The sequence below is a fragment of the Mixophyes fleayi genome, chromosome 3 (assembly GCF_038048845.1).
Source record: "Mixophyes fleayi isolate aMixFle1 chromosome 3, aMixFle1.hap1, whole genome shotgun sequence".
In the NCBI taxonomy this organism is placed as follows: Eukaryota; Metazoa; Chordata; class Amphibia; order Anura; family Limnodynastidae; genus Mixophyes; species Mixophyes fleayi.
In genome coordinates this window covers 38,300,698-38,328,361 of record NC_134404.1, presented here as the reverse complement: position 1 = coordinate 38,328,361, position 27,664 = coordinate 38,300,698, and the positions used below count along the sequence as shown (strand labels likewise).

Here is a 27,664-nt window from a genome sequence, read left to right as displayed (position 1 = left end):
AGTTTTTCTTACACAATTGCTGGCTCCTAACTTTTGGCCCTGGCTCTTTGGAGAAATTATAAACAAGTACCTAAAAGTCTCAATTAGACATTATTAACAAGTAACAACAAGTAGACAGTCACATGATCCCAGCTGCTACAAGACAATACACAGAACCAGCAGATAGATGATTAATAAACCAATGCATTATGGGTAGAACATGCACATCGTCACTGTTTCACTACATACTATGTGCATTATTTTATGCAAACCTGTTAAACACAGCGGCTATTTAACCATATATACAAATAAATTACTATAACCAAATCCAACTTGAAGATAGAGGTTTCAACACTATTAGATCTCATCAGTGCAAGATATAGGCTCTGGCTTTGGAGGGGCTTGGGAGTCTTTTACAGAGCATCTATTTAGGGCAGAGACTGAAAGCCTCCACTGCACACAATACAGCAAGAATACATTCACAGGCTCTACTGTATTTCCACACAAAACCGGCAGACACAGGACACCAAAGAAATGAGGGTACGTACGTGCAAATAGCCACCGTTTCACCTTGTATTTATTAGAGATGCTCACTGACCCCCGTGAACTGGTTTTGGTTTTGGGAAAAACCGCCCTCGTGTGTTTTCGTTTTGGTGTTGTATTTATTAGAAAAAATCCTAAAATATGCTGCAATCACATAATTTTGCTCTTTTTTTGTTCCTACATTATTATTAACCTCAATAACACTAATTTCAAGTCATTTGCAGTCAATTTAGACCATCTCACAGGTCACAATATTATTTTCATACACTTTCAAACAAAGACTGCAGCGACCTGGCTGGATGCTAAGCGACAATGACACAAACACACGGCAGTTCAAACACATCTAGGAAACATTGCCACACAGCAGTGACAGAAAAGATAAATGGGGGTCCTCCCTCCCACCCTCCGTTATGTTGGATCTTTAAAAGGAATTCAAAACTTCGCGTGATCCGACGATGTCACAATGATGTTTTGCCTCGTTTTCAATTCCGAGGGCGCGACAGTACCGAGCCGGCTCGGTACTCGGATCCCCTAAGTTTGGGTGTGTTTGGTTCTCGAGGAACCGAGCCTGAGCAACTCTAGTATTAATACACTGCAGATATCTCAGCATAGAACCAGCGAAAGAAGCATCATAGATAGATGTTTTGATCTCATCACTAAAAGGGAATTATTTTGGCTTCTGGTGGGTAAGGTATGGGGCAGTGGTGGGCAACCGGGAGCTCAGGAAGATTTATCCTGTGGCCCCCATCTCTCTTATTCTCCAAAATATGACATAAAACAGAGAGTAAGCCGGAGAGAACAAGCAGCTTCTACACAACGTGTCAGGAGGAGGGAGATCATTGCAGTCTTCTTCCCGTGATCTCCCTCCCTCCTCTGTGGGCTCCAAATTAAAGGTAAGTCATTTTTAGGTGCAATTCAGTTATTAGGCATGTGAGGAGGTCTGAGTGGCATGTGGGGGCAATTTATGACAATGGGGGGGGGGGGATCTGTGGTCAAGTCGGGGAATTTTGGAACACATAAGTGAGGAATTAGTTATAAGTGAACAGCACCATAGGATGACAAGAATGTACTGACAATCTGCAGCATTAGCAGATTATATTTGGTGCCAGAAGGAAATGTGAGACACCAAACTGACCCATTATATTTTTTCCAGCCCTAAAAGGGAAACACATTTATTTCCACAAGAAACAGCTTAACCCCCTTAGGTTATATTTACGGCTGTCAGTTCACTAGGAGACAAGTAGCTATAAACTAAAAACTAAACAGATTCAAATCTTTCTCCACCTAATTAAAATACTTCTCCATCCCCCCTTCTGGAGACAATTATGTTTTAATAGATGGGAGAATTTTAAAGCAAGTAAGAGACATTTTAGGATGAGTGGGGGTGCCGAGGTCGTTTTGGGGCCTTTTTTCATTACTTAAATTAAGTGTTTGAAGGTTAGAGGGTAACATAAGTATATATGTCATATGTCACAATTGCTTGTTGGCCAATTTTAATCCTGCAGATTCTGGGCCTGATTCACGTTCATCATCATCATCAACATTTATTTATATAGCGCCAGCAAATTCCGTAAGCGCTTTTACAATTGGGAACAAACATTAATAAAACAATACTGGGTAATACATACAGACAGAGAGGTAAGAGAACCCTGCTCACAAGCTTACAGTCTATAGGACAATGGGAGTTTGATACACAAGGGCATGTGCTACATCATATTGCACACTGGACCAGCTAGAATGCAAAGGTAAAAGTATTGAGGGGCTGTGTGATCAGTCACACAGCAATGTTGGTCAGAGGGTTGTTGTCTTGTGTTCGCTGTGATAATAGGGTAACATAGGAAGATTAAGATGGTGGTTGAGGAATATTATAAGCTTGTCTGAAGAGGTGGGTTTTCAGAGAACGTTTGAAGGTTTGGAGACCAGAGGAAAGTCTTGTGCAAGGGAGGGAATTCCATAAAGTGGGTGCAGCCCGAATAAAGTCCTGTAACCGGGAATGGGAGGAAGTGATTAGAGTGGAAGAGAGACGTAGATCTTGTGCAGAACGGAGGCATCGAGTTGAGAGATATTTTGAAACAAGTGAGGAGATGTATGTTGGTGCAATTTTTCACGTCGGACGTAAGTCCTGCGTGTGAAACAGCTCTGCGCAGGCTCAGACACAGACCTTACACCAATGATTGCAAGTGCAATACTAGTGTTTAAAGGGCGGAGTGGGGGCAGGAAGGAACAGACTAACATAGGCAATGTACAGTAAGGGTGCTGAGGACGTTCTGCCGCAAATGCGGCTGATACAAGTCCTCGGTTTCTCGTACATACGTTTGTTTTAGCCGTATGACTCGGACCAGGTACAGGGCACAGTCCGTCTTTATTACAATTTACAGATACATGTGCCACTAGAACACACAGAACGTGAGTCTGCAAGGAAAAGGGAACAGAAAAATGCATTTTATGTACAGTGCGCATTAAGAACATCTTGATATATTTATTTAATGATTACAAATTTATTTTTTAAAAACATTTTGGGGAAAATACATATTTTTAATAATGATTACAGTTTGTGTTGCTTATTTGTTTTATACAAATAAAAATAGTTTGCCTGTGTTCTGACCTTATATTGCAGATATGAATGTGCGCTTCCCACGCTCTGCTCTGTCTGTTAACATACGGTCAGTTGCAGGCGGACGTTAACATTAAATCGAAACACATCCGGAGATCCGCTCAAACTTGAATACGGGTGGAATTACGTGCTTAATTTTTAACCACAAGTTGTGTGCAGGTTGAGTTTGGACTGGAATCAGGCCCTTGGTGTGGAAATGGATGAGGATGATCAAATTTGATTTAAAGCTGCACAGCCACCTAGCAAAAGTATGAGACACAGGGCAAAAAGTGCTCTGCTCGTGAGAACTTAGTCTAGTGGGAGGGGGTAGTAGAGGCAGTTGGGGGTAAATAAGACACAAGTGGACGTGGCGGGTGGAGCGCGTAGAGGGATTGGTCAAAAAGAGGTCACGGAGGTAGGGTGGAGTAGACAATAGAGATGGGGTGGGTTTTGAGAGAGTGCTTGAGAGATTGCAGGTTGAGGGAGAGTCTTGCTGGGCAGGTTGAGGGAGTTCCATAATTGGGGAGCAGCGCAGGAGAAGTCTTGGAGTTGGGAGTGAGAGGTGATTATCGGAGGAGAGAAAGAGCTCAAGCTGGGGTCAGTCTTGTGACGAGGTCGGAGATGTTGGGGAGGATGAGCACACCAGTGCTGTATAATCACACTACAGAACGTGACTGTGTGCTGCAGAATACATTGGTTACTGTAACTGAGAATGTAAGCGTGGAATAAGCAGCACATGCTTAACGCCATCCGATTAGCTAGAGTCTGATGTTTATTTTTTGTTTTTCACAGGCAAAGCTGTGAACACTGCAAAGCCCCAAATAAGTGAGGAATTAGTTATAAATGAACAGTACAAGAGGATGACACGAAAAGTGCTCTCAATCTGCAGCATTAGCAGATTATATTTGGTGCCAGAAGGAAACGTGAGACAGAAAACTGACCCATTATCATTTTTTTCCAGACCTAAAAGGGAAACATATTTATTTCCACAAGAAACAGCTTAACCCCCCTTAGGTTATTTTTACTACTGTCGTTTCAACAGGAGACAAGTAGTAATAAACTAAAGAGATTTAAATCTTTATCCACCCAAATAATAAACTTCCCCACCCCACCCCGTTTAGAGAGAGCTATGGTTAGTAGGTTGTACTAGTGTTACTTATCTAATAGTCACGTTAAGGATGAGGCCCGATCTTCGCCAGCTTAGAACTGCCGTGCCCCTTGCTTCCTCTCCGCCCCCCTCGTTTTAATCATTTTACTCCTCAAATCTAAATCTGGTTTTTGCACAGCTCCGAAAAACTAGGGCCATGGTGTGCCTATACCGGATAACGCCCTCTCTCAACACGTCTCCTCCTATCAGCCTGCCGCTGATCTCGCTCTGCAAAACCATACACTATGGTGGCAATATAGGCGCACCAGGGCAACTTGTCAGCAAAGGGGGTTGGGCAGCACGGTGGCTCAGTGGTTAGCACTTCTGCCTCACAGCACTGGGGTCATGAGTTCAATTCACGACCATGGCCTTACCTGTGAGGAGTTTGTATGTTCTCCCCGTGTTTGCGTGGGTTTCCTCCGAGTGCTCCGGTTTCCTCCCACACTCCAGAAACATATAGGTTAATTGGCTGCTATCAAAATTGACCCCAGTCTTTTATTCGTTAAAAAAAAAAAAATTGACCCTAGTCTTTCTCCCTCTCTCTCTCTCTCTGTGTATGTTAGGGAATTTAGACTGTAAGCTCTATTGGGGCAGGGACTGATGTGAGTGAGTTCTCTGTACAGCGCTGTGGAATTTGTGGCGCTATATAAATTGATGATGATGATGATGTTTCTCCCCTCTGATGCCCTTCCTAAATGTGGCTCCCCAAGTGCTTTTATGTAGGGCAGTCGGTATATTTCACAATAGGGGCTTTGTGGTTTCATATAAAACACATGAGCAGTCATTTATTTTTATAAAAAGAAGAAGGAAAGCAGTCACATAGAACGGATTCTGAGCCTTGTACAGCAGCCAGTCACACAGCCCCTTTTAGAGATATAGCTTCAGAGCAACTAAAAACAAAACAAAAACAAACAAAAACTAAAAAGGAGGAAATGTGCTCCTGGACAAAGCATGTCGCACTGTAAGGGGTGCAAATGTACTTCTTTATTTTGCATGCAGGGAAAATGCTGGCTGCTTTTGCATGTAGCACACAGATATTAGGGGAGAGGCTGATAGGCAGCAGGGGTCGATTAACTAATACATTTCTTATTCAGAAAACCATAACAAAGGCGGCCCAGACCCCACAACCCACCAGCCCAGGCAAAACAGGTAAAGGAAAGAGATCCTCCTTCTATGATTTAGGTAAGTCATTTGCCGTTCTCCGCCTGTAGAGGAACTACAAGTCCCAGTGGGCGATGTCAGCCTCTGATGGGACATTTAGTCCCACAACAGCTGAAAAGTCACAGGTTGCCCATCTTTAATCCCAGAAGAAAGGAACGGCCGTATTGTTGGTGAGGAAATGCATGTTATGGTGTCCCCAATTTTCGAAATACCCTTCTCTTTCCTATACGGACATTCCGTATATGTTACCAACAGAATGCATATTACAGCATAACTCCCCTAGTCTGATCACGGACTGAGACAATGTCACAACCTATACAACATTAATGGTCTTAGGTCTCTTCCACTATATCCTTCCTGGGAATATTTATGTTACCTAATGGGAGAAACAGCGCTGCCTCCGACTTCCTCTTATTCTCCATAGAACAGCTGTATAAATATTTGTACTGAACGGGGCGCGTTTTGTTTCTAATGTAAGACCATTATCTTATCCAAAACAGCAATAGCTATTAATATCCTGGTGACAGAGCTAAAACAATACACAAGGCCTGGAGATGGGAGAGATGACTACATGACCAGGGGGCTTCCCTCTTTAGGAGAGGGGGCCGCAGCCTGGGATCTGTGCTCATCTCTGAAAGGGTTATACAGGAAAATAAAGAGTTATGTAATGGTAAAATGCACATTCCTCTTAGCTAGCTGCTATCCATGTATGGGAAAGCCCCAACTTCCTGACACTACAAGTAACAGTGCACAGTCTACGATGTTTGGTGTTATTGGGTTTATAAGAGTTATTAATTTGAAATTTATGAGACCTCCGCCCATTTATGATCTTACCATAAATCTAGGACAGGATTTAGTTCCACCTATTAAGCCAGCATACAGGGGGTTTAATTAACTTTGGCTGATGACGCTAGGCCAGTGATGGCCACAGACGTCCTTTCCCTGCGGCTTCCCATCTCCATCTCCTGTCAGCTCAGGCTTCTTCTCTGCTTTATGCTACTTACTGAATAAGAGCTGCGGCCACATGGGCAGTGTGTCATAACACAGAGAATAAGACTGAACATCTTGTTGTTTGGCCAGCGAGGGTTCAGTGGTGGCGTTGAGTGACATGCGGGGAAGACAGAATGGAGTTTTGGAGTAGACGTGGGATCCGAGGGCATTTGGGGCACTTTGAGGTTAATGGGAACATTTTGTAGCAAGTGGGAGGTCCGAGTGGCAAGAAGAGGTCTCAGGGCATTAGTAAATGCATTGTGTTTACTTATTACGGAGAGTAATATTAATGTGTGGCCACCTGAAGGTGAGAGGGCCGGGCTCTGTCCATCAGGTCACCCATCATTGCATGAGGCCGTGTTATTAACACAAATCAGAACAATAACTTGCTGCAAAACACAATAAACACAATGACAGATTGGGCTGTGATAGGGCAGATGAAATATTCTATAGATAAATGTAGGGTTGTGGTTATGCACCTAAGCCGTGGTAATAACTATACTACATACACTTTAATAGAACACAACAGGGAAAACGGAGATGGAAAAGAACATGGGAATAACTGTCAGAAATCTGAGTAGCAGTGATGCATATAAAGGGGGATAAATGCATGTGACATAAACCTAGTATTACTATTGTATAAGTCACTAGTTAGACCACATCTTGAATATTGGGCACTGTTTTTCGGGAGCGATGTCTGTTCTGATAACACCAGCTGAGCAGGGCGTTACCAAAGCAGCAGCATTAAATACATTGCTTTGTTCTTGGAATAAAATATTTTTTAACGCAATATCTGTGACAAAGAGGGTTATTTGCACCCCCACCCACCCCTTGAATAGGGGACAGGTGAAACCCCAAAGAGTCTGCAGGTACAGGCTGCAGACAGGGTTAAATTCCCACTCATGCTTTCATACAGCACACAGACACACAGGTACACCACATGGGTGTAATTAGATTGCTATTTTCTTTGCTGATTAATTAGTGCTTGGGAGGAGAATAAAAGACTGTTTAGTAGTTGTGGGTGGGATGACCAATGCCACTTAGTTGGCCGGTGACTAGGCAGAAGATGTATGTCTAGACAGAGACAAGGGGTCGCAGGGATTTTAAATGGCTACAGGTGTGACCAAACTGCTGTCCATAGCACCCAGACAATAAAATTGGACAGATATCCTGGAGTGAAGTGTCATGTATAAATCAACTTCATCGCAATTGTTTAAATATTTTTTAAGTTATAGATTAAAAAGAATGCTGCTGTGTGGTTTTGTTTTTTTTCATTAACTATATATATTTTTATATCACAGTTTGCTATTTAATTTACATCCCAGTATCCCAGCTACTGCACCTACAGTAGATTGGTAGGTAATTCTATAGATCCCCAGCTGCCACACTGGAAGGCCGCCATTTTCTCTATATGCGTCGCAGTGAGCAGAGTGTTAGTGGCTCCGGCTATCATGCGCACTCCCTCCAGTTCTACTAGGTGCAATGTGCATAGCAATGACCCATAGCAACCAAGCAGACTTCCGCTGACAATAAAAACAGATATCTGATTGGCTGCGCTGATATTTGTGCATTTACACTTTATAAGTAATAACCCCCTAATGTTTATTACAACTGCATGGTATCTGGTACTTATATTCACATAGCAGTTTAAAGTCTATTGGAAAAAAAAAATTAAAAACATTGTATCCTAGCATCTGATCAGTATTTCACAACTTACATATAACAGCTGTGTCACAGCGCCCTCAAGTGGCAACATAAGTTAATGCACTTTCACAAAAGCAACACACTCCGCTTAATGCACTATCAGTATCTTTATTCTTAAACACCTATGTACCCACATTTATAGACCATTTTCTCATACACAGGTCCACCGGAGATTACTAACTAAAACCATTAGCAACCAACCAAAAACATATTGTGTCATGGGAGCTTATATAAAGTGTTCTTATTAGATGCAAGATATTATAAGCCGCATACTCAGACTCACTGTATAGTTCACATCCCACATTGTTAGCTCTCTTTGGGGTGTAACGTTGATGATTTTATTATACATTAATGGAATGATTCCACTTTTGGATCTAAATTTAAGAAAATGCAAATCTACGCCAGCTTTACCTAAATTATAGGACTCTCTCTATTCTGGGATTCCTGGACTCTACAATGTTCTTCATCCCCAATTATTAAAGCCTCCACAACAGAGACCCTGATTTGGGAGTGGACCGTACTATGTTGCCACTACCCCCAGCCCAGACATCATGCCGCTTTACGCTGCTGGCACAATGGTCGCCGTAGTTATTTGGGCAGAATGCAGCGGGCACATAGCCCCCTGCCACAGATTACTACCAAACTAGGTCCTCCTTTGCAGAGGTGCAATTTTATCGTGGTCCAAAATGTCGCCCACACTTAGTTGGTGGGTGAGGCGTTACTCAACCGAATAGGTAGAACTAATCCTAACGTTACGTATGTAATTGTATACAGTATAGAAAAATGATGTGATCATATTTTTTCAATAACTTATTTCCCTCTAAATAAGCCGGACAGGGCCACGTTGGCTAAAAACTAACGGCCTCCTCTAAGCTGACGGCTTCATTCTTCCCCAATTCTCCCATGTTTGAATGAAAAAGTGATGGCTGCCCACAAGCAGACCTACGTTATGTACACACAGTAAGTACCATCGTCCTGGGGCCATTATAGCGCAGTCCCCACCACGACCCTTCTTGGTTTATGGCCCTTAAAAGACAAATAAAATCAGGTACTTACTTCATGATTCCAAGCGGATCGAAATCTACTTCTTCCTCCTCGTCTTCCTCCTCCTGTACTACAATGTTCTTGTTTTGCAGCGTAGAAGCGACGTGTAGGAGAGGTCCGTCCAATGGGGCTTCATCTTTAAAAAAATCGTCATCTTCCGATGCCTTTACATGAGGCCTCACGTAGCTCGACTCCACAAAGTCCCCGATGCTTGAGACTGTCAAACGAATCACAAACTGATGAGATGATCATGAAGCCGGCAACCAGCATTAATGGAACTTACATTTATCAGAACAAAACACTCCTTCTGCACCTATACAATTTTCTAAATTCTATTTCTGTACAAATGTGCCCGTGTTTACAGTGTGGCGGATGGGTCTGTACAGAAACATGTCTGTAAGATGTGAAAGAGTTTGCATCTCCTGATGGGGAGAACTTTGGCAGACTAGGGCAGTGGTCAGGGAACAGGGGTAAATTACCCCAAATGGGGTAAAAATGAAATTCCTGGGGGTAATGCTGCTGATTCACATGCTGTCAGTTGGATTGTAGACCCCTTTAAATGTGAAATTGCTGTTGTACCAGAAGAGCCTCAGGGGTTGGCAGAGGCAGTTCTTGAGCTTCGATGCAATAATGAAGCACGTATTGCATTTGAAAACGAAGCAGATCTGTCATATTTTAGGATGTCAACAGCTGCAAAGGCATCAAAATTGCACATGAGGAGGCAGTCAGAAAGTTGCTGCCTTTTGCAACAACCTACCTTTGCGAACAAGGATTTTCCACTCTAACGAACATAAAAACAAAGCAGAGAAATCGATTGGACGCTGAAGACTGTATCCAAATTGCTCTGGCATCAAAATGCCCCAATATTGATGCTCTCGTATTAAAAATAAAGCAACATCATTTCTCCTAAACCTGAAGTTTTGAAGTTGAAGCTTTCAAAGAAATTTTGAATAGATTCAATAAAATTTTGAATTCCAATAAGTAATAATATATGATTTCCTTCCTTTCAAATCAAGGGGGTAACGTCGGCGTATATAAATATATTTGGAAGTAAAAGGTACAAAAGTTCCCTGACCCCTGGACTAGGGTGTTACTAGCTGAATGCAGACTGTGCCTTGATTTGTAACCACAATCAATATTTTAGGAAAATATATTTAAATGAAATTGAAGTGGTGGAGAACATGTATAATCATTTATCTGGTTAGTGGGTGACCAGAAAGCCCTCTCTCCTCCGTAACACACATACCTAGTGAGTACATACCGACTGACAGATTTCATGGCATGATAAGGGTTACCTTGTCTTTGACAAAACACACCCAAACATTACACCCATGGAATGAATGCACAGCAAATAAATCTGGACCGGTTTTGAGCTCAGCCATCCATCTGTCTTTCTAGGGTTATCGGAAAACTTGTTGTATCTTAACAATAGAATATTATAACGGCTTAAAATAAAATTATAATGAATAGCTTTATACAAATCAATATATTATATCATTAGGAATAGGTATAGTTACACATGTATAGCAATACACAAACAAGGAAACACAATAAAGTGTAATACATTTAAACCACTGAGATACAACATTACACTTATGTCCTTGCAGTTAGTTGTCCTCTCTGACACCTGTACTCCCCAAGGTGTATGAAATGTAGAGGCTTCTGATAGTTTAGTGTTACAAGGACTGTGGATGTAAGCACAAATATAAAGATTGTACAGGTAAGTGTTTGAAGAATACTTATCTGTTCCTTAAAGCTTCTCACGGATCCCTCAGGTAATGGAATAATCCTTAGCTCTCCGGGATCAATCCATCTCAAGACAATTATATATAGGAGAGGATGAAACAGAAAAAGAAAAGGCGCCGCAAATAGGGCTTTATCAAAAACTTTTCTATCTTTAAAAATAAATACAAAGCATGTAAAATACGTAAAATTAAAACTGGCTTACCTATACCCAGTATAGCAGATGGCTGTGCTTGGCTTGGTGTCTCTCTTGTATCCTGGAAACGGGTCACGCGCTACCCATGGGTAGCTCAGTCTCTCCAGGTAGTAGGGCAGGCAGATCAACAAGAATCAGGTTGGGATTGGATACAAAAGACAAAATCAAAAAGGGTAATCCATCTGACACAGTCATAAATGACGAAACGCGTCGGAAACAGTCTACCTTTTGGATTTTGACATTTGTATCCTTTATACAAGCCTGATCTCTGGTTCATCTGCCTATCCTGCTACCTGGAGAGAATGGACCACCCACAGGGCTGCAGAGAACATATCCAGGGAATATACAGGGGATCCAAGCTAGACACCGCCATCTGCTATGTTGGATACAGATATCCGTTTTCAATATAAGTCTTGTAGGTGCTTTGATATTTTTAATATAGTAGAATTAGGGCAGCACGGTGGCTCAGTGGCTAGCACTTCTGCCTTACAGCACTGGGGTCATGAGTTCAATTCCCGACCATGGCTTTATCTGTGAGGAGTTTGTATGTTCTCCCCGTGTTTGCATGGGTTTCCTCCGGGTGCTCCGGTTTCCTCCCACACTCCAAAAAAACATACTGGTAGGTTAATTGGCTGCTAATAAATTGACCCTAGTCTGTGTCTCTGTCTGTCTGTGTGTATGTTATGGAATTTAGACTGTAAGCTCCAATGGGGCAGGGACTGATAGGAGTGAGGTCTCTGTACAGCGCTGCGGAATTAGTGGAGCTGTATAAATAAATGGTGATGATGATGAATTAGTGGTGCATTGTTTTCCCCGTCTCTTCGTTTCTTATATATAAATCGCCTAAGATGATTAACCCTGGAGAACTAATAATTACTCCACTGCCAGAGGGGTCAACGAGAAACTTTAAAGAACAGATAGACCTTATTGAAATGCTTAGTCCTATGGGCATTACACCCACGATCCTTTCAATGCTGCGCTGTCGGATCACCTCTCTTTAGTCTCTTTCTTTACAACACATTTTTAGGTAGGTCTACGGTTATGGATGAAAACGTATAAATGTTAGAGAGTAGATCAAACGGAATTGATGCTGACCTAAGAAATCCTGCAGTTCTCGGCATGAGGCCAGGTCTCTCTCCCGCGCGATGGCCTTCACAATATCATTGAAGGCTGCTCTCCTATCTCTTATGTCCGTTTCCCCCACAAACAGCACCTTCCGTGGGAACGGCGGAAGTAAACACCTGGGATAAAGCGTGGAAAGTTTCTGGTAGATTTCTTCAATCTCGCTGTACTTTTTAGACACCTTGAAAGACGAAAGAGAATGAGTGAGGTAGCCCATCTGTGTACAATTAAATTATTTAAACTGATTTAAAAAATAAATACACCTGTCTGTCTGTGAGAGGTCCCATGATTGATTGGTGCAATTTCAAACAACAGCTTCATCATGAAGATCAAAAGTACATTGAAAGCAAACCTGATCAGAGGTTATTTGAAAAGATCATTTAGGTGAAGGATATAAGAAGATTTCAGACAATTTTACGACCCCCTCAGAGCACATTCGTGTTTACCATAAAGAAATGGAGAGATGTGGCACATATTAATGAGTCGAGAACATGCAGTCCTCTAAGACGGACCATCCAGATGAGAAGAGCACTTGTTAGGGAAGCCAACAAGAGGCCCATGGTCTCTGTGCCAAAGTTATAGGCTTCTAGTACCTTCTAGTGCAAATCTGCATTTTATTGCATATTGTGATGGTTAGGGGTAAAAAACTTGATTCTATCTATTTTGATTCCATGATGTAAGACAATAAGTGAGTTCGCTAAAATACTCGCGCTCGAAAAATATTACCGTTAATACCGTAAAAAAATGAAAATATATATATATAATCAGGCTAGGGGTGTCATCTCCTGGGCTTAAGTGGCTGCACTTCCCATGTAGCAGCTATGTATAATCACACCAGTCCTGTGCCTCGGTACAAGTAGCCACAGCTAGTTTTATTTAGCAGCTCAAACTAAACAAAACATAAACTTAAATCCTCACCTGTCCAGCTCTAACTAATACAATAAGGAGTTCCCTCTGTAAAGTGGAAGGACCTAGTGTCCCACATACAAAATAGCTGAACTTACTGGTAACAATGGCAGCATCTCTCAGCAGACCTCTGACTTCTCCAGGTAGTGAGAGACTAGGGGAACAGCTTCACGGCCTAAGAGCACAACACAGGTGCAACTCCTGATTACAAGCCAAGGGTCTGGTAGGTTGGAAGTCCTGGAATGGGCCTAATGAAAGGAGCCCGCTCTTCTCTCTCCATTCATAACCCCAGGGTCCCTATTGTCGAAGTCAGCAAATTGGATAAAGTCATTTCAATTAAAGTCTAGCAAACTTGGTTGTCTTTGTCTGAAAAGATGCGTACGGTACGCATCGACGTACAAGGGCACGCTACGGCGTGAAAGGGCGTACGCATCCACTACACATGGCAGCAACAGTAATTGGTCTTTTACCATACATTTGCACAAACACGCATACTTATAAAATAGTACACATTATTGGTAGTTGCAACACATAGTCAGTTATGTCGAAATATAGTAGTATTTATATGTTATATCAGAGTTACATGCATATTAGTGAAATACACAGAACGGGTTAAAGGAATAACATCATGAGTGGTATCATAATGAACCTTGTTACATATCCTACTGTTTGGTGCGCTCTGCGAGGGAATCGCAGAGTGCATACGCAAGTTATGAATGATAGGGAATTATGAACTACTTAAGACTAAGGAATTCTGGCGGGAAGAGCAGAGCATACCCCCTGCAGAGATGACCCCCTCCTTTGGATTCCCTAGGATGAACCAGCCAATGATCGACGACCCCTTGGACATTCCTGAGACCCGGACCAATAGATGCAAGCCATACCATCTTCATTGTATTACTGTACTTCATTGTGTATATAAGCAGCAGCTTGTGATCCAGAGGGCAGACTTCTTGTCCCCAGACTTCAGGATTGAATGACTGCACTGGATCCAGAGCGCCTGCGTTAAGTAACGGCTGTATTTACTATTACATCGCTTGAGCATATTTTTTCCACTTATTGCGAATAAATCTTTGTGCGTTGGAAACACAAATCGAGGTTCGACAATCGTTATTGGTTAGCGACAATACGCACATTACAATTTGGGGGCTCGTGAGCTTTGGAGGTTTCGTTGCCGATGATACGCAAGACCAACGGATTTCGGTTCCTCAACAAAGGGTGGAGACGCGTCATAAACGGGTAAGAACGCATTGTGTTCAAAACCTGAATTTTACTCTGTGTTGTGAAACCGAATGTCCGTTTTGCATTATCTAGGGCACGCTAACTAGAACCTAGGGACAAAAGAGAAAACTGTTTCTTTTTTCTGTCATTGTGCGTTTTAACTGTATTGCATTGTTTAGCGTATGTGTACTTCCTGCTGTGCGTACGCGAACTTCCGGTAAACTTGCCACGTGGTTAAACAATCGTTTTGATAGTTATTATACATGCATAGTATAATTACTTGTGAAAGCCTCTGAGACATTATTACTATTGTTGGGAACTTTTGATTTTCTGCGCAGAAAAGGTGTATAGTGTGTGATGTTGTAACGTAGATACACTGTTTTATTGTTGAGGTGCTCAGTTGCTGTCTGACGAGGCGGATTGCCCAACTGAAGGACGGTATACAGGGCAGGTATACCGAATGCGAAAACTGGGTTTTCGCAAAGCGCTACCAATAGATCGCAAGGTTTGCTAATAATTAGTATTGGTAGGCAGTGCGATCCGGTCGCACCGTTAGTGCGAATTGGTGAAGCAGCTAGGAGGAATTATACTGGAAAGGCAGGTTGATTGTATCGACTTTGCGCTCCCAGCGATAATAAACTCAGCAGATTTTGTGGTTTAGCCAGGGTATCGAGGAGCTGATAGCCCTTGGGGCCCACAGTGATATTTCTGTATTAGGGATCCTCGCCAGGGGCGAGAAAAGCGAGTGAACGCGGCTAAAGGAAATACGTTCACCGAGGATTATAGATCTCTAGCGGTGAGTATAGCAACAGAGTTGAAATTATTAGGTGGAAAGAACAGAGCATTGCGGTGTGTCTGTATTTCACATTTGGCCGGAAGGAACAGAGCATTGCGGTGTGTCTGTGTTCCGGGTAGAAGGTATATTGTTCAACATGGGTGCTAAGCATACGCTAGAGATGGTCAGTGTACTGCCTAAGGAAGGCCCTATTGGTTCAGCGAGGTTTCTCATGTATAAGAAGTATGGTGCATATGCAACTGTGTATTGTGACACGTGGGTCGGGATGACCAAAGCTTGTGATAGGCCTTTCCCAACAATAGGGAGTTTTAATGCAGAGGTACTGAATACTGTAAAAGATAAAATATGGTTGATCAAGTCAACGAAAAAGAGAAATAGACATAATGATTGTTTAAAATTGTGGCAAATGGAAGGTAACACGTGGCAGAGCAGCGAATACAAACCGGAAATAGGCGTGGCGAAAAGCGCGCGCAAGGCGGATGTAACCATTGAGAAGCGTGGCGAACTCAGCGCAAGCGCGCCCCCGCCACCTTATGTGGCGGGAGGGGTAAGTACAGCCGTTGTTAAAACTGAAAATAGAAAAATTACTAAGTTGTACCCTGTTTTAAATCAGTTTCAATCAAGTGTATCTGAAAACGAAGATGAACCCACTGTGATTTCGGCCATTGCCCATGCTGTTAATGTACTAGAGGCTCAGCGCAAGTATGAGAAAATGGCTGAGATAGGTGAGAGTAGCGTGATCACTAGGAGTGAAAGTGTTCTAAATCTAGGGCCTGTAAATCCTGTAGCGTCCCCTGAAGTTAGTGTACCAGAGGGTGTGTTCCCGGTCCGCACAATATCAGTTCCCAATGGGAAACCGGATAAGGATGGTGTAGTTCCTTTAAGAAATGTTACAATGCATTGTCCCTGGACTAGATCAGAATTACGTTCCATTATGACTGAATTCCCAGATCCTAGAAAAGAGTTAGCTAAATGTCAAAAATTTGTTAAAGACTTAGGGAATGCTCATGAACCAACCAGTAAGGATTGGCGGGTAGTGTTGAGGGCGTGTCTTCCTCCTAATACTAACATACAAAAATTTATTGGAGATTGTTTGTTGGAGGAAGATGACACCCTGACTGATGAGATTAACCAACGGAATATAGAACAAATTGTCAAACACTTAGCCATCTGTTTTCCAGTAGTAGTAAATTGGAGTAAGATTTTCACCATTAAACAAAAGGATAGTGAAACTGCCTCAGATTACTTTGCTAGAGCTATAACAGCGATTGCACGATTTACTGGGATATCCAACATAAGTGAGGACCCACATCACAGAGAGGTAGCTGTAGGGGTACTGATGGATGGCCTTAGGGAAAATTTAAAGACGAGAGTACAAACCACATTACCTAATTGGAGAGGCGTCACGGTAGACTTCCTTAGGGAGTCTGCTGTGGAGCATGACAAGAACCTTTTTAGAAAAAGGGAAGAGAAAAGTGATAGGTTAATGACGGTAAGTATACAGGCTCTAGAAGGGGTGCATACACGACCACCAGCATACAACCCATATAACAGGAAACCTAAAGTGATCAGGTGTTTCAACTGTAACGAGGAAGGACATTACGTTAGAGATTGTAATAAAGAAAGACTCAATACACATAAGGGTGGGTCACATAGATATCCTCCAAGAAAGGATTCACATAGACTAGAAGACTCACATCTACCCGCGCATATTACGGCAGCAAATGCTGCGCGGGAAATCACTAGTCAGCGCTAGGGGTCAGGTCATACCTGTAGTCTACAGCCAGTGAGGTTAACTGAGAGTCAGAGTGAAGAACCAACAATGATAGTTGACATAGCTGGCAGGAAACAAACTTTTCTTGTAGATACAGGGGCGGCCCGATCTGTGATAACCTCTCCTTTCAATCTACAGGTGACCAGCAAAACTATTCCAGCTATGGGGGTGACGGGAAAAGTGTTACATTATCCTCTAACTAAACTCGCCGAAGTTACTATTGGGCCTCTGCATACTAAGCATTCGTTTCTCTTGGCTGCAGCGGCTCCTACTAACTTGCTAGGGAGAGACTTGTTATGTAAAATGGGATGTGTCATATACTGTACTTCAGATGGTGTGTTCCTAGATATACCCGAGAAGGTTGCACATGAGGTACAGGACATATTGGACACCCCTCCAAGGTTAATGTTACACTCTCCTGTTATAGAACAAAGTCCATCTCAAGTAAAGGGGATGTTGCTGGAAATACCAGGTTCCCTATGGACCAGAGATGGACAGGACACTGGACTGATGGCAAACGTAGCCCCTGTCATGGTCAATCTAAAAAGTGGTAGGATAGCTCCAAAAATCCCACAGTATCCATTAAAACCGGAGGTGGAACTAGGGGTATATCCTGTTATTGAGAGGCTGTTACAACAAGGGATTTTAATTCGTACAGCCAGTACAGCAAATAGTCCCATTTTCCCTGTGAAGAAGAGTGGGGGGAGGGGCTATAGATTAGTCCAGGACTTAAGGGGAATTAACAAAGTTGTTGAGAGCCAATTCCCCGTAGTGCCGAATCCAGCTGTCATCCTCATGCAGATTCCACCGTCTGCCAGTCATTTTACTGTCATTGATCTATGTTCTGCTTTCTTTTCAGTCCCTCTTCACCCTGACTGCCAATACCTTTTTGCATTCTCCTACAGGGGAGTGCAATACACATGGACCAGACTACCCCAGGGGTTCATTGACAGCCCCAGTATTTTCTCCCAAGCCTTACATGACTGTTTGCAATCCTTTCAACCCCACAATGGGTCTGTTCTAATTCAATATGTGGACGATTTGTTGTTGTGCTCTGATTCTTTTATGTCATGTTTACATGATACTAAATTGTTGTTGCTTCATCTTTCACAAACAGGGCACAAGGTGGCAAAGGATAAATTACAGCCATGTCAGACTAAGGTCAAATACTTAGGACACTGCCTCACTAAGGGGCTAAGACACCTGACAACTGACAGAATTGAGGCCATACAACACATGACCCTGCCGCAGAGCCAGAAGCAGATTCGTACTTTCTTGGGGATGTGTGGATACTGTAGGTCCTGGATCCCAGGTTTTTCTATTCTGGCATTACCATTGCAGGAGCTAGTCTCTTCCTCAAAACCAGAACGTGTCATACACACAGAAGAGTCGGAGCAAGCGTTCTTTAATCTTAAAGATAGTCTGACAAGAGCACCTGCATTGGGAATACCTGATTATGAAAAGCCTTTTGAGCTATTTTGTACAGAAGCTGATGGCTGTGCAGCAGGTGTCCTCACACAGAAACATGGTGACGCTAGCAGACCGGTAGCATACTACAGTGCACAATTAGACAATGTGGCAAGGTCACTCCCAACATGTCTCAGAAGTGTAGCAGCAACGGCCCTTCTAGTAAGTAAGAGCGAGGATGTAGTATTAGGACATAATTCAACCATCTATACACCCCATGCTGTATCAGCTCTGTTAAATTCAGCCCAAACCAGACATGTTTCTTCAGCTAGATTCACAAAGTGGGAACTAGCCCTGATGGCACCCTCAAACATCACCATCAAACGATGTAGCACCCTAAATCCAGCTACATACCTTCCGTATGTGTCTCAAGAGACACAAAGGGTGGGAAGTGAGGAGACCCTGGTTGATGATGAGTTAGGCAAGAATACTGACACGCATGACTGTATGGAACACCTGAATCAGACCTTTACTGCAAGGCCCGACATATGTGACACCCCCTTAGAAAATGTAGATTTTACGTTTTATACAGACGGAAGTTGCCATAGACAGACAGAGACAGGAGAGCTATGTACTGGTTACGCTGTTGTAGACGATCAGGATGTGGTAGAAGCTGAACCCCTTGGTCCACCTCACTCAGCCCAGGTGGCGGAACTAGTAGCACTAAGGAGAGCGTGTGAATTGGCAGAGGGTAAATCAGCCAACATATATACTGACTCTAGGTACGCCTTCGGGGTAGTGCATGATTTTGGGGCCCTTTGGCGTCTTAGAAACTTTACGACAGCAGCAGGTACACCAGTGGCACACTCACAACACATAAAAGGACTTCTGACAGCGATACAGTTACCCAGAACAGTAGCCGTCATAAAGTGCAAAGCCCATACCTTTGAAGAAGACCCAGTGTCATTGGGCAACAACAGGGCAGACGAAGCTGCTAAACGGGCAGCAGGGCAACCTATGACTGTATCGACCGAGACTATGATGGTTTTTCAGACATTAGACACGCGGAAATTAATTGAAATGCAAGATTTGTGTTCCCTGCAGGAGAAGGCGGTCTGGAAGGCGAAGGGATGTGGTCAAGAGTCCTCAGGACTCTGGAGGGATGGACAAGGTAAGCCTGTAGCTCCCCGAACATACTATCCAAGCCTGGCTGAAGCAGCACACGGCCTGACTCACCTGGGTAAAGAAGGTATGTGCAAACTGGTGAGAGCATACTGGTGTGCTCCCGGATTTTCCTCTCAAGCTGGTAAGAAAGCAATGTCATGTCTTACTTGTTTGAGGAAAAATGTTGGGAAAACTATTCCAACTGAGCCATCCCACATCCCTCCTACAGACGGACCTTTTCAGGTAATACAAATTGACTATATCCAACTACCACCGTGCAGGAATCTGAAGTATGTGTTAGTGTGTATTGATGTTTTCCGGTTGGGTAGAAGCATATCCGGCAGCCACTAATACTGCTGTGTTCACTGCAAAGAAAATTGTACAAGACTTTGTGTGTAGGTTCGGTATCCCTAGAATCATTGAAAGTGATAGGGGTACCCATTTTACTGGTGATGTCTTCCAAAATATGTGTAAACTCATGGGAATCAGTAGCAGACTTCACACCCCTTACCGACCACAAGCCAGTGGTAAGGTGGAGAGAGTAAACGGTACTATCAAGAACAAACTAGGTAAGATAATGGCTGAAACTGGGTTGGCATGGCCTGAGGCTTTGCCGTTGGTCCTCCACAGCATTCGAACCACTCCTAGACCTCCTCTTAATCTGTCCCCCTTTGAGATACTGTTCGGACGACAACCTCATTTGATCGTGAGTCCACAAGACGACTTAAAGTGTAATAATGAAGTGACTGTACAATATCTTATAAGAATGAGTAGACAGCTGAAACAACAACAACAAAAACTAAAAATGCTGTCACCTGGTATGCCAGAGACGAACTGTCATGATGTTGAACCTGGAGACTATGTTATGATCCGCAATTTCTTACGTTCAGGTTGTTTAACAGACCGTTGGGAAGGCCCGTACCAAGTGCTGCTGACCAGTACTACATCACTGAAGGTTGCAGAGAGAGACACTTGGGTCCATTCCACCCACTGCAGGAGAGTCCATAATCCGGAGAAAGTGCAAGACAAGACTCAGACCGACGACATAGAGCTGTCACTTGTGAGCCTGTTCCGGGAGACCTAAAGCCTGCAGTTGAGACACCTGAACCAGAGACGTTACCTCAGAACTATCTTTCCAGCGATGGAGTGGCGGTTTTTGTTTTTCTTTTGTTCCAGGATTTTCCTTGTTTTTACTTTTTCTAGGACATTCTATTTTTGTGAAGGAGGATGGAGGACGGAGGAGAGTTCTGGGAGTGATACGGATGAAATAGAGGCCGAAGAAAAGTTAATAGGATATCCTGAGCAGCCCATTATCAAACTTGGTCCAGGGGTTATGAAAAGGTCTGCTAGCTCAGGAACTCGGAGGCAGTGTGAGGGGCTATTGTCTGATGAGTATTGTATCTGCAAGTTCTGCAACTCCCTAGTTGACGAGAGATGCATCCAACGATGCCAGTCCCCCAGTACTCTGAATATAGGCGGGCATCCATTGGAGGATTATCACTCCCTGGTGGGTAAGGTGCTAAACCAAACTGAGTGTTGGGTGTGCTCTCACGTGCCTCAAGGGCAGCATAACATAGGACTAGTGCCATTCCCGCTAAACATATCCGAAGTACTCGAATTAAGGGGTGGGAGGCCCATAGAAGGGAGGTACAATAACACTAGGTCCCCTAGTCTGACGCTTCGACAATACTCCGTAGGCAGATCGTTGCTGTGCCTAAACATATCTCATGCAAAGCGCCTGGAGAATTGGGAGGCTGACCTATCAGATCAGACAATGGCTCGCCACACTCATTTTAGAGAGAGACTCACAAGGTCACTACTAGGCAGGAATGTTGATGGAAGTCACAAGTTAGGGCGTATAACCAAACATAAGAAGGTATCCATTGGAAAAGTCTCTACAGATAAATGTGAAAATATCATTAATGCCGACACGTGTCTAGAGCAGATGGAGACACTAGGCATGGGTAGTTTTATCAAAACTCTGTGTGATATAATTCATGGGCATACTGTTCCTTATGTTCTCCCTGATGATGTGTATTTTGTTTGTGGGAGGAAAGCTTATTCCTGGGTGACTCCGAGTTCCAAGGGCTTGTGTTTCTTAGCTAAACTGGTTCCTGAAATCATGACTATTACTCATGAAGAAATGGTAGATATTCACAAGACTACATCACCACCATACATACACACACAGTATGAACACCGTGGCAAGAGAAATATGATTCCTGGTGAGGAACCCATAGCTACAAAATTGATTAGTGAAACTGCTGGTTTCCAAGTTATGGTTGCTCTAGATCTCACCAGGACCGCTCGGGGAACATTAAACTTTAAATATATCCAAGACCTAGCTAAATTAATAGATAATATCACCGAGATGTATGATGACACTTTCAGGTATACTGGAAGGGAGCTACAAGCGTACAAGAAGGAGTTGGTGCAACATAGACTGGTACTAAATTATCTCACCTCCATTACTGGTGGGTACTGTGTGACACTGGCCACCCAGTTCGGTGTCAAATGTTGCACGTACATTACTAATAATACGGAAGACCCTAAAGAGGTTATAGACCGGAAGATGGATGAAATTTTGCAGCTGAAATGGGAATTTCGAAAGAGCCATAATTCTTCGTTATATGAGGTCGGGGAAAAGGTGGCGGGTTGGTTCTCATGGTTGAACCCAGCAAAATGGTTCTCCGGTCTGGGGGAGTGGGTACAGGAAATGGTTGCTAGTGTAGGTAAGCTCCTTCTCCTTATACTGGGTGTCATCTTAGCAATTGGTTTAGTTGTCAAATGTGTTCCTACTGTGTTGAAGTGTGGAAAACGGTCTCATGGGAGTAACACTGAGAAAGAGACTGAAAGGGTGGTACCAGATACCGAGATCATGGTCTGTGAAGAAGTATTGTATAATCCTGAACTTGAAACGGTGATTGGGTGATAGTTTATTACACTATCAAAGGGTGGAACTGTCGAAGTCAGCAAATTGGATAAAGTCATTTCAATTAAAGTCTAGCAAACTTGGTTGTCTTTGTCTGAAAAGATGCGCACGGTACGCATTGACGTACAAGGGCACGCTACGGCGTGAAAGGGCGTACGCATCCACTACACGTGGCAGCAACAGTAATTGGTCTTTTACCATACATTTGCACAAACACGCATACTTATAAAATAGTACACATTATTGGTAGTTGCAACACATAGTCAGTTATGTCGAAATATAGTAGTATTTATATGTTATATCAGAGTTACATGCATATTAGTGAAATACACAGAACGGGTTAAAGGAATAACATCATGAGTGGTATCATAATGAACCTTGTTACATATCCTACTGTTTGGTGCGCTCTGCGAGGGAATCGCAGAGTGCATACGCAAGTTATGAATGATAGGGAATTATGAACTACTTAAGACTAAGGAATTCTAGCGGGAAGAGCAGAGCATACCCCCTGCAGAGATGACCCCCTCCTTTGGATTCCTTAGGATGAACCAGCCAATGATTGACGACCCTTTGGACATTCCTGAGACCCGGACCAATAGATGCAAGCCATACCATCTTCATTGTATTACTGTACTTGATTGTGTATATAAGCAGCAGCTTGTGATCCAGAGGGCAGACTTCTTGTCCCCAGACTTCAGGATTGAATGACTGCACTGGATCCAGAGCGCCTGCGTTAAGTAACGGCTGTATTTACTATTACATCGCTTGAGCATATTTTTTCCACTTATTGCGAATAAATCTTTGTGCGTTGGAAACACAAATCGAGGTTCGACAATCGTTATTGGTTAGCGACAATACGCACATTACACTATACTGGCTCTTTCTGCAAACAAAAACAATCTTTGGAAAGCTCGTTCCCAAAAACAAACAATCTCCCAGGGGTTTTAAACACAGAGAACTGAAACCTCAGACATACATATCTTCCATTAACAATGTCCCAGGGCTTCTGTCACAATATATTATATATATATATATTTATTTGATTTTATCCCCTACCAAAAAGTCTCAAGGTAGAAATGACGACTTCACTATTTTTATAATTTATACTGCTCAAGATTGGGTTCTTAGGTGAACATTGAAGGCATTTAAGTGATGGGAGTAAATCTACCAGTCAGGTGCAATAAAACAAAAACAAAAATCACTGTAAACCTTTAAGTAAAAATTACTCCGCAAAAATAGTAAATGCAAAAAAAAAAAGTTACATTATGAGAGTGCCCTCTACTGGAAAGATAGAAAACTACATTGCTGAGAGACCTTTGCATGATTACAAATACAAGATTTGTGCGCCCTCTGCTGGTCTCTAATAATATAGCCAGTTTCACTCTGCAAGATCATATTTGAGTGATTTTAAAGTTGTTTTAGAGTATTTAATACATATTTTAGGCACAGAGCAAGATAATCCTAATGCAAAGGTAAAAAGTCTATACACTGTACTCTTTGGAATAACAACTTCTTTGAAAGCGAAGTCGACTGCTCCACTTCTTACATTAATGTCCCTCTTGCTTATTCTACAAATACATCTCTAATCCAGTATATACAAAAGGGTAGACAACAAACAAAAAGCAATAAGCACATAGAAAAAAAAACCTGTCTATAAGAAGTCCAATACAGTGAAATTGAGAGTTATTACAGGTTATTGAAAAAAATGGGAAGAGGAGGAATAGAGAAAAGTTGAGTCACTAATAAAAGTATACTCTAGGTATATATATAATGCCTCAACCAGTGTTGCCAGAATAAAGATTTATGATGGAGGAGTTTACCGAACAGTCCTAGTTCGGGTGTTGAGCATTAAATAGTCCCATTGAAATAGTCACTGATGGGTGGGGGGGGGGGGGGGGGGGGGGGAATCGGTCATTAGGGCAATGGTATCCATTCTTTTCTGCTACACAGAACAGCGGGGATATGGGATTGCAGACAGAAAATGCTGTACAGGAACGACAGGAGCGTAAACCAAAGGGTATTACCATAAAACACAATGGAGTATTGATAATCACTGCAGTTACAGTCAGTTGTTGGGGAATAGTGTTAGATATATCTCTGACCTTGGGAAACAACCCGAAGATTCTGAAGGTGGATATTTGAGTTCTTTACACAAGATAACAGAGATAAGGGCGAGATACAATTAGCAGCTAGTAATGTATCACAGCTTAGAAGCCTAAAGGCCTTCTGAAACCTTCTTATATCCAAAGTTAAACCATCACATAGAGAATTTAGCACCTATTCTGCCTCAATCACATAAACACACAAATACTAACATAAACCTACCAGTATGTTTCCGGACTGTGGGAGAAACCTGGAGCATCCACAGAAGACACAAGCGAAACACACGGAGGACACACAAACTCCGCACAGATAGGGCCCAAGTCAGCATATAATCCATGGCCCTAGTGATGCGAGTCAACAATGCTAACCACTGTGTCACCGTACTTCCCCACTATAGATTTTTTTAAGCTCTTTATTTCTTAGAGCAGCGTGTGAACAACAACAGGCATAAACAATAGTGAATAAGAAATTGAAAACATTCAACTGAAAATGTAAGTATATAACAAATAAACTGGAACGTAATTACCAACAATCTGCCAGTATATTTAGCTGAGCTCCAATCACTCACCTATGACAATAACATTTATATGTAGCACACACACTGGGCCTGATCCATTAAGGAACGTAAATGCTGATACGCGCCGTACTTAAAGCTGCTCTGCACATGTCCATCAACAGACCGAAACACCAGAGAACACAGCAATGTCCAATTCATCTTCAAACATAAAGGACTCTTACTACGGCCTAGGGGGGCAGAACTGGGGGGAGGGAAGGGGCTTATGTGTGTGTAGGGGATGTACAGTGAGGGCGTGCCAAGGCCGAGAGCACGCACATCCGTCCAATTAAAGCTCTGGGCATCGCTCAGGTACCTGATTTTCCGCCGTATCACTTGCACCAGCTACAGGTCAGGTGTAAGTCACGAGTGACAGTGATGACAGCTGTGTATGCATGCTAGGACATGTGCTTGAATGCTAGGACATGTGTTTGCATGCTAGGACATGTGTTTGTAACCAGAAGCAACTGTAAAAAGGCATTTCAGGTACAGTACATAAATAACATCCTAATAAAAAGGTATTTTATGTAAAAACATTTTTTATGGCATCTTATTAATGATTATATTGTTAACAGGTGTTAACGGATGTATTTTTGTTTCTGCGCGTTCTGATAGGACTTCATATTGCGCATATGATTTGTGCATATCCTGCAGTGCGTTCTGTCCATCTAAATACAGCAAGTGACATATAGGCAGAGCGCACTTATACCTGTATTCAGCTGGAAATGTTTCTTGGGATCCTCTTCTGTTGAACACGGGGTAGTACCGGTTTGTATTTTCCATCCCTTACAAAAAAAAAACACAAATTGTGCTCGCCTTGCGTTCCTTAATGAACCAGGACCACTATCTTTTAGTCATAGGTACTTGATGACCTTTGAGTTATTGTACACTGGCCATCAGACTGCTATCTATATGTGTATACTAGCTATCAGGTTGGGGTCTGTATCATATATTATAATTTCACACTATTCTTTGCCGCATTCTTCTACCAAAGACAAATTCTTAGGTTTGCTTGTAAACATCTTTGTTCTCTCCTCTCCTTTCCATAATATTAAATTGCAAGTGCTTTGAATATCATTCCAATACCTTCCTCTTTCATTCCTGTAAATACTTTACGGTTGACTTGCAGGTACGTTATGGGCAGTTATTTTGTAGAAACATCCAACCGCTTTTCAGCCGCGGTTTCCTATTGACTCTGGGATATTAGAATTTAAGGTTTGTTGATATTTAACCGATTCCATCCTCCCTCCCCCTGGACACTTCCGGTTCCACAGCTGGAGAGGCTCAAGAATTTTAATCCGGTTCGAAAGACCATAGAATTTAAGCAGTTTGATGGCCACAAACGTTTCCAGTACAATCTTCAACACACCCTGGTCCAAATCTGCCATTCTAAATTTGCAGCTTGTGCTCGCCATTCACAACCGAGGTTCACCGGCTCAAACATGGTCTTACCTTTTTGACTTTCTGAAATTAAGATTGATATCAGGCAAACCTTTAAATTGTTGCACCGACACAACAAACCGGTTTCAAGAAACGGTTTGCGGCCAGTTTGAGCATATCTACACATAACCCCAAAGCATAATATATCCAACCACCCGCTTAACAAACAATAAAGTCATATTTTCTCCAAATGTTTCTTTTGTGGTTGTGGTCAAAAAAGTTACATTTTGGTTTCATCAGTCGACAGCACTTTAATCCAAGACATTTCTGGCTTATCGAAGCATTGTTTGCAGAATTCAGATGTTGACCTTTGTGATGAAGTTGAAAGAAAGGTTTCCATTTAAGACAACTCTTACATACAAATAATGTTTGTGTACGCAATGCTGTACTGTGGATCTAAGTTCCCCTTAACTTCAATTTCTTAATGATTTGTCCGGCAGTAGATATTGCAGGTTGGAAGTGTTTAGATATCTTTTTGTAGTCTTACATGTTTTGTAACAATCAGTTATTTCATTTATTTTTAAGTCCTCGGTCAGCTGCTTTGAGAAGCCCATGATGATGGATTAGAAGGTTCAGAGTATTTATTCAACAGACTTAATTTAAGGACAACTGTGTCAATCAAGTTTTGGTTTCACCTAACCAAGATAATGACTTTTAAAGCAAGTAGGCTTGTGCCAACAGCACTGGTGTATAATTTAGAGGGGAAATGGCCGAAATAAAAGCTTTGGCACCAGATGCGCCATCAGAGGCCACCTACGCCGGACTACCTCTGGAGCTTTCACATATGACCGCGACGTTAAGAAATGATCAGCGCCCAAATAACATCCACCTCCAGCCAGGGCTGGATTTCCCACTAGGCAACCTAGGCAGTTGCCTAGGGCCCAGCGGTCCCCAGAGGGCCCTCCCAGGGCCGGCAGTGAGACAACCCTTTAAAAATGGGCCGCTACTTATGGGCCAATGCTATATGCTTTGCCCCCCAGGCTAAAGTCTGCTAGCCAGCCCCTGAATAGGGGTATATGTTATGCTAAGAAAATATAGTGCTATTGATTTTTTCAGGGAGGGGGCCCTAAACTAGTATCTTGCCTAGGGCCCCATGATGTCTAAATCCGGCTCTGCCTCCAGCCAACAACTATAGGACATACCGGA

The 27,664-nt window shown here is 42.7% G+C and overlaps 1 protein-coding gene across 1 annotated transcript in view; it reads right to left on the bottom strand.

Annotated features, from left to right (window-relative positions):
- HS1BP3 (HCLS1 binding protein 3) overlaps positions 1-27,664 on the bottom strand; it is a 76,931-nt gene that overhangs the window by 36,825 nt on the left and 12,442 nt on the right. Inside the window, exons 3-4 of the mRNA XM_075201376.1 lie at positions 12,196-12,403; positions 9,174-9,378 (exon numbers count right to left, since the gene is read on the bottom strand). Of these exons, the coding sequence (XP_075057477.1) occupies positions 9,174-9,378; positions 12,196-12,403 (413 nt within the window). The remainder of the gene's footprint in view (positions 1-9,173; positions 9,379-12,195; positions 12,404-27,664) is intronic.